This window comes from Urocampus carinirostris, chromosome 3, assembly GCF_059441175.1.
Source record: "Urocampus carinirostris isolate Australia breed hairy pipefish chromosome 3, RoL_Ucar_1.0, whole genome shotgun sequence".
Taxonomy (NCBI): domain Eukaryota; kingdom Metazoa; phylum Chordata; class Actinopteri; order Syngnathiformes; family Syngnathidae; genus Urocampus; species Urocampus carinirostris.
Genome location: NC_142351.1, coordinates 50,453,855 through 50,466,149, shown reverse-complemented (window position 1 = coordinate 50,466,149; position 12,295 = coordinate 50,453,855). Strand labels below are relative to the sequence as shown.

At 39.7% G+C, this 12,295-nt stretch overlaps 1 protein-coding gene across 1 annotated transcript in view; it reads right to left on the bottom strand.

Annotated features, from left to right (window-relative positions):
• The window catches only part of pard6b (par-6 partitioning defective 6 homolog beta (C. elegans)), a 34,387-nt gene extending 29,764 nt beyond the window's left edge, over positions 1 to 4,623 (bottom strand). Inside the window, exon 1 of the mRNA XM_088332277.1 lies at positions 4,331 to 4,623. Within this exon, the coding sequence (XP_088188403.1) occupies positions 4,331 to 4,393 (63 nt within the window). The 5' untranslated portion in view covers positions 4,394 to 4,623. The remainder of the gene's footprint in view (positions 1 to 4,330) is intronic.
• Positions 4,624 to 12,295: the final 7,672 nt, after the last annotated feature.

The following is a 12,295-nucleotide window of genomic DNA, read 5'->3' as shown; positions in this document are numbered from 1 at the left end:
TCGTAAGAGCCTGTGGCTGCAAGCCTTTAAAATGACTGACTGAAACAAGGACATCATTTGGCATGGCCACGTCTGCAGTGCCCCTTTCATACCTGGTATGTTATTGTAGCTTAAATTGTCCATATTTTAACCACCAAACCGTGTGAAAAGGCACAGTCTCCGTAGCTGGTTCAATTTCTGTATTTAACACTACACAGAGCGCACCGCATGCTAGGGCGCTGGGGCCCTCTGCTGCAGCCGCTGTTGTGCTGAAAAATGGGAACGCCACCTGCATGAAATGTCCCCGCTCGCTCATACAAGGTATAAATGCTTTATTTTTACATTTTAATCCCTCAAAAATTACATACGAAGACGTTTGCACGATGGGGGACTTTTCATGCAGGCGGGCTAGGGGCATTTTTTGGCACAACACCCGCACAACACAGACAAGCATACAAGTGTGCGTATTCAAAAATATAGCAGGAGTAAAACTGGGTTTGGTTGTGGTTTATTTAAGTATTGATCACAAAGCAAAACACACGGATAAAAACGAGTCGGAATTCGTTTTTTTCAGCCTTCTCCTCTTGCGAAACTTCAATTCATTAATCATCAATTTTCTTGTGGCTGCTTGGTTTCCATGTTCATCCAGGTAGCATTGAAATAAACACATGGTGTATAAAAACATGGAAATCATTCAATGGAGGGAAAGTGAGGTTTTGGATTTAATTAAAATTTGGTGGGACAACTCTAGTCAGCCTCTAGTAGCACAGTAACTTTCAAATTGCGAGATACACTATGTTGTCAGCACTGAGGAGTACTTCTGCCAACATTGCATTGAATGTGACATGTGTCCACCTCCACGTAAGCGGGACATGGCATAATCCACATGAAAGATGGCATTAAAGTCACAGAGAGCGCATCAGAGTTGCATTTAGTTGGAAAGGTAAACAATCTGACAAAAACATCGATTTTAACCCAAACATCGGAATTAAGCAATAAAGTCTGCGGTGTGAACGGCAGCCTCAATGTGTCCTAAGCTATGCCCGCAGGTTTACATCACACACAGCAATGCACAATTTTAAAAAAATCTGACACTTATGTACGCCTTAAGATCGGGAAAATACAGTACTTGAATGCCTAGGTAAGTGTAAGTACCAGGGCTCCTACAGCTTAAGGAAAATTAAGTTCAAGACTTTTCAATACTCTTTTAATGCCTTTTGAAATAAAATTTAAGACCAAATCGACAAAGAACACAATTGAAACAAGCAAAACAAAACAAAAATCAAATATTTATTGCACACAATACAGTGTGCCTCATACATAATACCTGGCACAGCTTTTAGCCTGATGAAAATCGTTTGTCAGACAGCGACTTCCCACTAAATTGACACTTTCCAATGTTTTAAAGTAAAAGTCTGTGTCCGAAATTGCCATGTGTTTTGTAGTTTGACCAGTCAAGAAGCTGCCATTGCAAGACATGAGCACTCCATTCAAATTGCAAATCAAATTCTTGCTACTTTGACCTGCACAATAGAGACTGTGGTACAGGGTCTCACCAACCCCACCTTGGGAGCATCAACCTTCCCTTCCAGTGCGTGTGATCCCGAAGCCTTTAATGAAGACCTCAACCAGTGTCGAGGCTTCATAGTTCAATGCCAGCTCATATTCTCCCACCGAGCATATCTGTTTCCTTATGATCGTGAGAAATTTGTTTAATTGGGTTGTTGCGAGGAAGAGCACTCGAATGGGCTCAGGTGCACGCGGAGTCATTCTCCCTCGAGGAGATTCTCTCCCAGTTTAAGGGTGTCTTTGATCGGCCCAATCACACCGAGTGAGACGGGGATAGATTATTCTCTATCAACCAGGAGAGTGATTCAATGGCAAATTTTGCAGTTGGTTTTCATTTTCTGGCAAAAGAGAGCGGATGGAACAAACCAACTCTTAATTGGACATTTTGTCTGAGGATTTAAGACTCAGTGTAGACGTCCTGGAAATGGGAAAGTGGCCAAGAAAATTAAACGAAATGATTGATTGAGCCCTTCAGTTAGACAATTACAAGAGTGAGCTACTGCATTAGCGCTGACGACCCTCCCCACCTCGTATTAACTCTTCACCAAGCAGGCAACCTTCTCCGCTTCCAGCTGGCACAACCCCCAGGGTTGAAGCATCCAAAGCGGCTCGGGAGCACATGCGTTCTTCTCAACAGGCGACGGAATCGCCTCACAACCAGCTCTCGTCTTTTTTGTGAACACCTGTCCTTTGCGCTCTAAAAAAAACACGTTCAGCAGCGGGAGTAGGCATGCTAGCAAACGAAATGTCCACTTGCCTGTCCCAGTCTTGCTTGATTCTCCAAGGTACACTTCTGTGGATTTCTCATTTATTTTTTATTTCCTCCTTTAATCAAATATTAAAGTTTTGGACAGAGAAATTGTGCACAAAACAACAAGGTATCCTGTCATAAAAAATATCTATGTTTGTCAATTAACTTATATAGAAGACTATACAAATATTTAAGACTCAATTCCTAGAACCTTATAAGTTAATATTGAATTTGAATTCATCACAAAAAAAAGAAAGAGCAATACATTTCATCTTATGTGTAGCAATTTTTTTATCCACAAAATATATCCAAAATGTAAACAAACTCAATTTTCAAAATGTGTCAAATTTCTTTGTTTTTGTTAAATCTTGGAATATGGTAAACACTCCCAATATGAAAATAAGATGTGCTCAAGAATCTGCCCCTTCTGTCATTATCTTTTTACTTTAATTACCCATTTTCTGTGGGGTTTTTTTCTGTATTTCTGCAGCACTTTCTGTTCCTGCAAAATTGTTACGTTTGTTTCATGATTAAGACACTACAAAGTTTAAACTTTCATGACAATTTGGTTTGTACTAATGCAATGTTTAATATTTACAATCCTAAAAAAAAGCTTAGAACATAAAGAAAAAAAGATAGTCCTGCAGTGAGCGCCAAGACAAAGTCGTACCACAACTAAATAGTGTGCACTCTAATTTGCATTGTTTTAACAAAATCGGTGGCTCATAAATCACATGATACAACAAATATATGATGTAATTATTTGCCTATGTTTTTAATGATTTTTTAAATTGATTTTCTTAATTAGTTGTTGCAGCCCTAATTGTGACATATCATTTTTATTCATATATTATATTTGTGGATCTGAACAATATTGGTGTAAATATTTGAGACAAATTTCTCCGCCTTACAAGTGTTTGGTAAAAATAAAGTTAATAGGTTGCTTACATTTTAAGATGCAGGAAATGCTTACCATTACGATTTACCATTGAGAAATGCTACCCTAATGGCCTGTAATAAATGTTAATAATTAATACATAATCTAAGCACTAATTCACATGCAAGGCATGCGTCGGTAATGTAGGGGCAACGATGTTTCCTAGGTTAATACCGTACAAACTAATGGCAGCTGCCGTTGATCAGGAGGAAGAAGAAAAACAAATCCACTAGTAAGCAGTGTTGTATCATTTTAAGCAGATTTTTTTGCCCCCAAAAAATCAAACTTTCACAAGCACTTCACCCAGCACTCGAGCGCATTTCACACATATTTACAAAGATGGAATTGGTCTATAAGAAGCAACACTAAATGTACTGCAACTGGGGAAAAAAGAAGCGGAAAATAATCGATTGTAGTTTTGTTTGAAATTGTTAAAACCGATTATCTTTGTTTTTATTCTGCATAGTCTGTCTTGCTGTGAGTAAATAGGTGCCGCGTTGCGTTTGCCGGTTTATCATCGCTTAACAAAGGGAATTGCAATCATAATAAGGCGAGCGATTGGCTGAGGTTGACGGGTATGTATTATCAAAGTTGTCAGCTTGTAAATCTACAGTTTCGCGTCTAATGACACGTCGTCTGGAATGACGTGTCCGCCCAAGTTGACGCCACTTGCCGCGGATATTGTCAGCAGCCTGCGGGCCCAGAGGCACCTGTGCGCTCCTGGAAAACAGCCAGCGAGCGAGCTAGTTTCACTAGCATGTCGTTGGTGTCTCGAAAACGACGCCTTCCAACTTAAGTGAACTCGCCATAATGTAATATTAAGATTTGTACGGTCGTTATTCTGGAGGGAGGAAAATCGCGGAGGCGGTGGCAGGTGACGTAACTCACCGAGACGAGAACCTTCAAAAACTTCTCATTTCATGCTAGTGAGTTAGCAACCTCTTCGGGATAACTTTGGAGTAAGCGAACATACACTTGCTAGTTTGTACCGAAGACAAACTAAATTAGCCTGGTGTGTGTGCTCGGTGTATTTTCACAGGTAGCAGAAAAAAACTAAAAGCGACGAATTAAAACATATAAAACGTGTTACTCACCTTACTCTTCACCTCCACGGCACTCAGAGAACGGTTGCTCGGTACTCGGTGGTTCTTGTTCATGTTTTCCCCGCGGACCTGCGCTCGGGACTCAGTGAATCCGCCAAATACGCTCTCAGTGAGGGGGTGGAGGTGAAGAAGCCCGCCCGGAGGCACGGTTGTGTGGTCGGTCGAAAATATACGACAAGTTACCGTTGAGCGGCCCCGGAACTCCTCAACCTGGTCCCCGTCATTCTGGCTGCTCCCCCGTTTGACACCGGTGCGCTCGTCCCAGCTCCCGTAAAGTGTTTGGAATGGAGTTTGTCCTTTTCCCCCGCCTCTCAACGAGCCGCGGTTCTTCAAAATAAAAGCGACTTCGCGGCGGCAGATTTCAAAGTAAGACCTAAACCCAGTTTGGTTGCGTTGCTGTGAAGTGACATCTGCTGGACATTTGTATTTATTTATCTATGAACAGCAGAGGCCACCATCATTTTTAAAGCTGAGTGCTATTTTTGTAACTGATTGGCGCGAAGAGTTACCATTTTGATATATACATACCTGTCAACCTGTACGGTTTTGCCGTACAAAGTACGTTTATTATGCATTTTAAGACGTGTACGACGTACAGCAAAATCTGTACGGAAAAACGAAAATCTGTCAATTATGGGTATCATCCGGTATACACCGAATATCACGAAACGGCAAATCAATCAAGTCAAACGAGTTCGCCGCTATCGTTTTTTCGTTGCAAACCAAGCGAGCGGTTTGATGCTACTGTGCGCATGCGTCTGCAGTCTCGGATTTCATGTGGTACTTATGTAGTGAAAGGAAGTCCGTCTCTTTTTAGAGAACCAGCTTTTTCAGCTTAACTCATTGAAGAGAGACGGCTCTCAAACGGCTCACTTGCTTTGGTGCATTATATTACGAATTATTATGTTGTATAAAGAAGTTGAGAAAAAAAGAAAGTATAAAAGGAGAAAATGAAAAAAGACAGGTTTAATCAGTATATTACCAACAGTAATTTAATGCAGAAAATGAATTAATAATTTGAATTAGAAAATGTATTATTCTACTTAATTATATTTATTTTTATTTATATTTGCATGTATTTCTTCCTTCTACAGTGAACGTCCAAGCTACTTCATTTTTGAACTTTTTTATAATTAACCTCATTCATGTCGAGCAACTCAGTATCTCACAACAAAATATTAATTAAGAATATATATGATATAACCAAACACATGTACAATATAACATGTTAAACTACATAAACACGTTTGAAAAAAAATAAGGTGTAAGATTGTTTTTATTTATTTTATATATTATATTTATGTTATTACAATGTTATTACTAGGTTGTAAATATTAGCAGTTAAAGGTGGAGTGCGTCGTTTGAGGTAACCTTATAAAGTAGAAAGCAGAATATTTTATCTATTAAGTGTGTGTTAAAACCCCAGTGTGTAATATCTGACCACTAGATGGCACTGCATTGTCCCATGCCAACGAAAACGAGCACCGAGAGCACAGTGTAGAGGCCAGTAAAACATAGCGGCGACTTCTAGAGAGGGATTTTCCTGTGCAAAACAAATACAAATTTATTGACCAATGATTTTTTAATGAAAATTAACATTGGTATAGTAGTTCATGTATTTATGCCTAAGTTTCAAATCAATGTTTTTTTTTACTGAATGGAAGTTTTGCCCAACTGAGTTTAGAGAGCCTTTATATTTTTTCCACGTGACAATCTGCTTTTATCTTACATTCATCAGAGTTGTTAAGGACTCGCGACACATTAGAAAGAAAGAAGGGAGGGCGGGGTGGCGAGAGTTATTACACACTCTTGCTTGCGGTTTTAGATTAGTGTAACATCAAAATGGAGAAAGTAAGAAAAGGGACTGTTTTCGAATAAAGTCCCCATGCGCCAACCCAAATCCTCAAAAAGATGAAAAAAGAAAAGTTTATTTGAAAGCGTCACGTATTTGCATGTTCCTCACAAGCAGCTTGACGGTGGGAATTTAAGCTACAAGATGGCGCCAGCAAGTAGAACATTTTTAAATTCGGGACGGCACCTTTTAAGTCAACTACTAAAACATGTCAGACAGATAACAAATTGACTATAAAACCAGATGAATCTATTCTGTTTTTAGTACTGGACAAATGCAAAGAAGATTTAATAGGATGCCTTTTCCTTATTTTGACTGTTATTGCGTTCGGTTGCTCACTGTTTTGACATAATTGTCTCCAATTGGCCAATCATGTTGCTGTTCTTTGTTTCCACACCCCTTAGGGCTGATCTGTTTTGTAATCATGAATATTTAATAAAACGAGGATGTTGGGGGGGGGTCTGCATAAACGGGGTAGAAATTCTGTGAAGGCTTCATTCCCTGTTTCTCCTTGCAAGTTCAAAATCCTCTGATGTCTTCTCTCCTTTTATTGAGTGATTACCAAAGTTTAAACCTAACAAAATCACAATGACCCATGACTGTTGAGCTATTTTCAGAACCTGTCTGTGGGCTACTCAGGTGTTCTTAACGGCTATCTGGTGTCCACAGGCACCATGTTGGAGACCCCTTTATGTACAGTTTCATTTTAAACAGTCGGCGTCTGTAGAGTCCGTCAAAATAGTTCAAACAAAAATGGTGGGGCGGTTGGTGTCATCTTGGGGTTCGACCAGAGGCCATTACCCTCTTTAAAATTGTTTTCACGTCCTATTAGACTACATTTGTCCAACGCACGGCCCGGGGACCGGATGTGGCCCGCGAGAGCTTCAAATGTCTGAGCGTATGAAAATAAATGAGTTAAAGCAGCGCTTTGGCCAAAATCTACACATCCCACCAGGGCCTTGACCAGACATTAGTCTCAGGGGTAGCTTATGAAATGCATGTGGGGGCACAATTATCATTAGGCCCCCAACCCCCAAAAGAGAAAATTAGCGCAGCATGTTAAACATAACCAATAGTGCATAAAATAATAGACAGTGGGCTCCCTTCCTGATGCTTTTTTTCCCTCCTAATTGGTCAGTAAGCCTTTTTTCCATGGATTCCATGTTGTTAACTTTAAATTTGTAGAGTATTTAAAAGGTTAAAATGTTCCTGCTTCAGGGACTCCACCCCTGGTCACTGATCCAATCAGAAGGCGTGGGGTGGGGAGCGGGGAGGGGAGATAGGTGGAGGGAAGAGGGTTTGTAGGAGCAAGAAAGATGGTCTCAGGCAGCTGCATCTGTGACTTTATGATAATCTGAAAAAAAAAAGCCGATCCTGATGTCCGTCAAATTTCCAAATATCGGTGCCAATAATCAGCTAGCCCAAGAATCGGTCGACCTCTGTCTGGTATTTCGTAGTTTGTTCTTTGTTGCAATGAAATGCCAATATTTTTAATGAACGTTTGGTTTTGTCACGCAGGGATTGCAATTGCTTGACTTTAAAGTTGGTTAGTATAAAAAGGTTCAAAGTTAAAATGAGTTAAAAGTTCTCTCTAATGAAAGAATGAATGTATGTATCATTTACCAGAACAATATACATTTAAAAAAACTATTCATTTTGTGCATAAAATAGCAATATTTTTTTTATCTTACTTTATCTTTTTTTATTATCTTGTTTGTTCTTCTTAATGCCTTTTTACATGTTTTTCTAGCTTTTTCCTTTTTTTTTTTTTGCTTTTTCATTCTTTTGTTCTCAATTTTCCATTTTCTTTTCCCCCTAGCTTTTTACTTTTTCTTGCTTTTTCCCTTTCCCCCTTTATTTTTTTCTTCATCTTTTATTTATTTTTTATTTTTTATGTGGTTATTTTATTACTTTTCCTTTTGTCATTTTTTCTGTTTTGCTTCATTTACCCCCTTTTTATTTCATTTAGTGCATCTCATCTCATCTCATCTCATTAGCTGCACCGCTTATCCTCAGTAGGGTCGCGGGGGTGCTGGAGCCCATCCCAGCAATGATCGGGCAGTGGGCAGGGGACAACCTGAACTGGTTGCCAGCCAATCGCAGGGCACACAGGGACAGAGAACTCGCTCATTCACACCTAGGGACAAGTTGGGCCAGCCAATTTACCTGAAAAGCATGTTTTTGGAATGTGGGAGGAAACCAGAGTGCCCGAAAGAAACCCACGCAAGCACGGGGAGAACATACAAACTCCGCACAGGAAGTCTGGAGCTGGATTTGAACCCATGCAGGAGGTTCCCATGACATGAACTGTGCCGCACATGCTGTAACCACTGCGCCGCCGTGCTGCCCCTCATTTAGTGCATATTGTTCTAAAATAGATGGTATTATATGGATTAATGCAACAAAAACAATCTGAAGAGCCGTTTGGGAGGCAAAAGAGTTGGCAATGCCCAGACTGCTTGTTGGCTATTAAATACCTCGAAAAACAACCAACATCGTCTTCTTAGATACAATAGCATCTTCTCGTGCAGTGCTTCTCAATTATTTGCTGTCACGCCCCACCTCAGAAGAAGAGATCTTCTCGCACCCCCCAAAGAATTATGTCTCCTTATCTAAGTTTTCATTGAGTCATTTGAGGGTCCTGCCCGCTTCGTATCTACATTTCATACTCAATGCTTATACTCTGTGCTGTAAGCACCGTGTTGAGGTTAAATGTTCACAAAACAATGGCAATGAGAGTGTCACTGCTTCCTAGTGTTGTGGAGGTGCTATTACACTTGATTCTTTGGAAGGTTAAACACATTTTTAAATAAGTTCCCCGAGGTCAAACGCGCCCGCCCACTTGCGGCATAGCGGCCGTCTGTGGAGGCCCTGGAGTATTACGGTGAGAATATGTTATACAGTGGTTATTTAATGTTGAATAACTATTTTACCATTCAATATCAGGACATTGTCATCAACCGATATAAGTCCTCCTTTTTGATGCATTGAATTGAATGCCACATTGATCAGCCTTGCTTAATTGTTGCGTGTGTGTAAGCTATGTGTGTGGTCATTTGCAGTTTTTTCCCCCCTTTTTCCCCGAAAAAAGCACCATGTTGAGGTGAGCGTCTATTACCCACAGTAGGTAATAAAGAAATACACAAAACCTCTTCCTAATTTATCTGTATATAGTTGTCAGCTCTGAGAGTGGAAGAAAGGGAGGAGAGGGAAGCAGGAGCCCCATTATACCTGTATTAGATAATACTCACGGAGAAGCAAAATTTGAAAAGTGGCTGAAGTTAAAAGCATCCCACCCAGAATACAATTTAAGATGGATTCTGATAATTATTTTCTCATCAATTGACCACATTATGATCACATTTGAATGGTTATCTATTAACCATTTACTATTAAAAAATATGAATTGATATTTTTATGATACTGAACTCATATCTTCTTGGTAATAAACCTGAAAAGTGTAATGTCATCTTCACAAACGGTAAGTGACACTCCTGAACAGTGTTGCATGATACTTAATCACTTTAAATGAAATTATTTTTTTTTTCAAACATGCCACACTCTGGGTGCTTAGTACCCCCAAAGCTCTGAACCTAAAGTCACCCTTGCGCGCCAGAGTGCCTGAACTCCCCACATCAATCTCACCTCTTAATTATCTGCCTATCTCCTTATTCGCCCTCTGTCTTCATACCTCCCCCCGTGTAAGGCCTGATTGACGCACTTCCTGCACACAGCAGTGCAGTTGAGGCCTCCTCTTTTCCTTCCCTCCCTTAGTCCGTTCTCCTTCTCCTTCTTCACGCAGCATAGCAACACACACTTGCCGGCAAAGGAGACTTTGATTCTCTTCCATTTTGTCTTCATACCTGAGATGTGGGTCTGCAGGACAGTGATTGATGTTATGATAAACCAAGTTTACCTCCATTAACCTTTTTAGAATTTTAACTCGAGAGTTGACTGATTTTCTTAACAGCAAGGTGGTGAACTAGTACTTGCGCAGTTAATTTAATGAGAAAGTGTGAAATGTTTAGTGCTTCCTAATGGTACAAAAAAACATTTATTCAAGAAAAAAACATTGATTTAGGTCCTGGGCAAAAATACACGACTTATCATACCAATGTTATTTTTATTTGAAAAAAAATCATAGGTTGAGAAATATGTGTTTCTTTCAAATACTGTAGTGGAATCCCTACCTAAGGTCACCGCCATGTTTGTCTGGCAACTTGCGGCCACTCTGCTCTGTGGCATTGGTTTTCTTTCACAACAGATAATGAAGTGCCGCCTAGTCGTCAATATTACACACTGGGGCTTGAGGGGTACTTTTGCTTTCTTTTCAAAAATGTACATGATAAAGCAAGCTCAAATCTGCACTTCTCTTGCAAGGCAGACACACAATTTTAATTTTACAAGATGGCTGCATGCCATTTGGCTCCATTGTCACACTTCAATCAATGTGGTCCAAAATCGAATTGGGAATTGGGTGTGGTTAATCTGACGAACAGAACTCAGTGGGAATACTTTTTTTCCTCTTCACCAGGTTTGGGACTACCAACTTTTTACAAATTGGCTTAATGGGGCAGTGTGTATTATTGGACCACTAGATGTCTGTGTATCGGGTATTGCAGGCAACTTCTAGCTAGATATTTTGAGGCCTCAATATGAAAGCTTAAAGTGACAATGTGGAGCATTTCACTCCTGATAATAAAAAGTACATCATTAAAAATTATTGGTTGCAAAACTAAGAAAAAAATACATGGACTATGACATTACGTGCATTTTTAAAAAACATTTGTAGGTCAAAATTTTTGAATATTTATTAAAATGAGGCTCACCTAGAAAGAGCTGACACCTTTATTAAAGATCTTGCTGCTAGAAGTACTTTAAAAAACATTTCTTCTTTTACTTGGTTTTCACTTTATCTAGTTTCCTTTTTATTGTTTTTTTTCTTCTATCAAGTTTCCTTTTCATCTTTCTTTTTGCCCCTCATTTTTTCTTTTCTTTAAATGCTGATTTATAGTCATTTTGAATCTCCCTAGTTTGTATTCTTCCCTGGGCTTTGTAACACTTGTTTTCAGTTGCATAACAAATCCCCCCAAAACATCTAATGGTCAAACAAAACACACTTTTCCTTTCATGAAAGTACAGCCCTCAGAAAATATTAATTTATAAATGACTGATTTGTCGCAGTGGCTAGCCCATGTGCGGCACAGTTCTGAGGTCATGAGATCGAACCTCCTGTGTGGAGTTTGCATGTTCTCCCCGTGCTTGCGTGGGTTTCTTCCGTGCACTCCGGTTTCCTCCCACATTCCAAAAACATGTATGTTAGGTTATTTGTCCGGTCCAATTTGTCCTTAGGTGTGAATGAGCGAGCAAGTTGTCTGTCCCTGTGTGCCCTGCGACTAGCTGGCAACCAGTTCAGGGTGTCTCCTGCCCACAGCCTAAAGATAGCTAGAATAGGCTCCTGCGCCCCCGCGACCCTACTGAGAATAAGCGGATGGATGGATGACTGATTTATGTTGATATTAATTCTTGGTGCATTTATTAGATTCTATTATGTGTAGCCAACTTTTAAAAGGATATCTGAGAACATTGGAATATTTTTAATCACAGCTTTTTGGCGGAAAACCCAAATTGGCCCATCCTCAACCCGACCCAAGCTTCAGTGAAGCCCAAGTCAATTGAGTTTGAGCCCGCTGGTCTACAGCAACCAAAAATGAGTGCTAATGAGCACAAGAAAAATCCAAACTACAGATATTCAAAGTGAGCAAACCACATCATTTTCGTTCTCGTTTTTTGCCCAACATTTTGTGAGGTTTTAGGGTACCCGAAGCAGTAAGATAGTGGACAATTATGTCAGCTCCATGTTATGTGTATTTATTGACCTACGAGTGGTTTGAAGAAAAAAAAAGGTTCATGAAAGTTCTTGTATTTTTGATGTTTGTCTTTTCAAATGAATTTTAGTTTTTGTACCACTGGAAGGCGCTAAATACACACCTTTGAGAACCCAATGCTAAAATTCACGTATGAAACAAAAATAGTTTTGTTTGGTGTACATGGAAAGCAATAAATAACAGTTATTTGAAGCCATTAAAATGAATACATGCTCA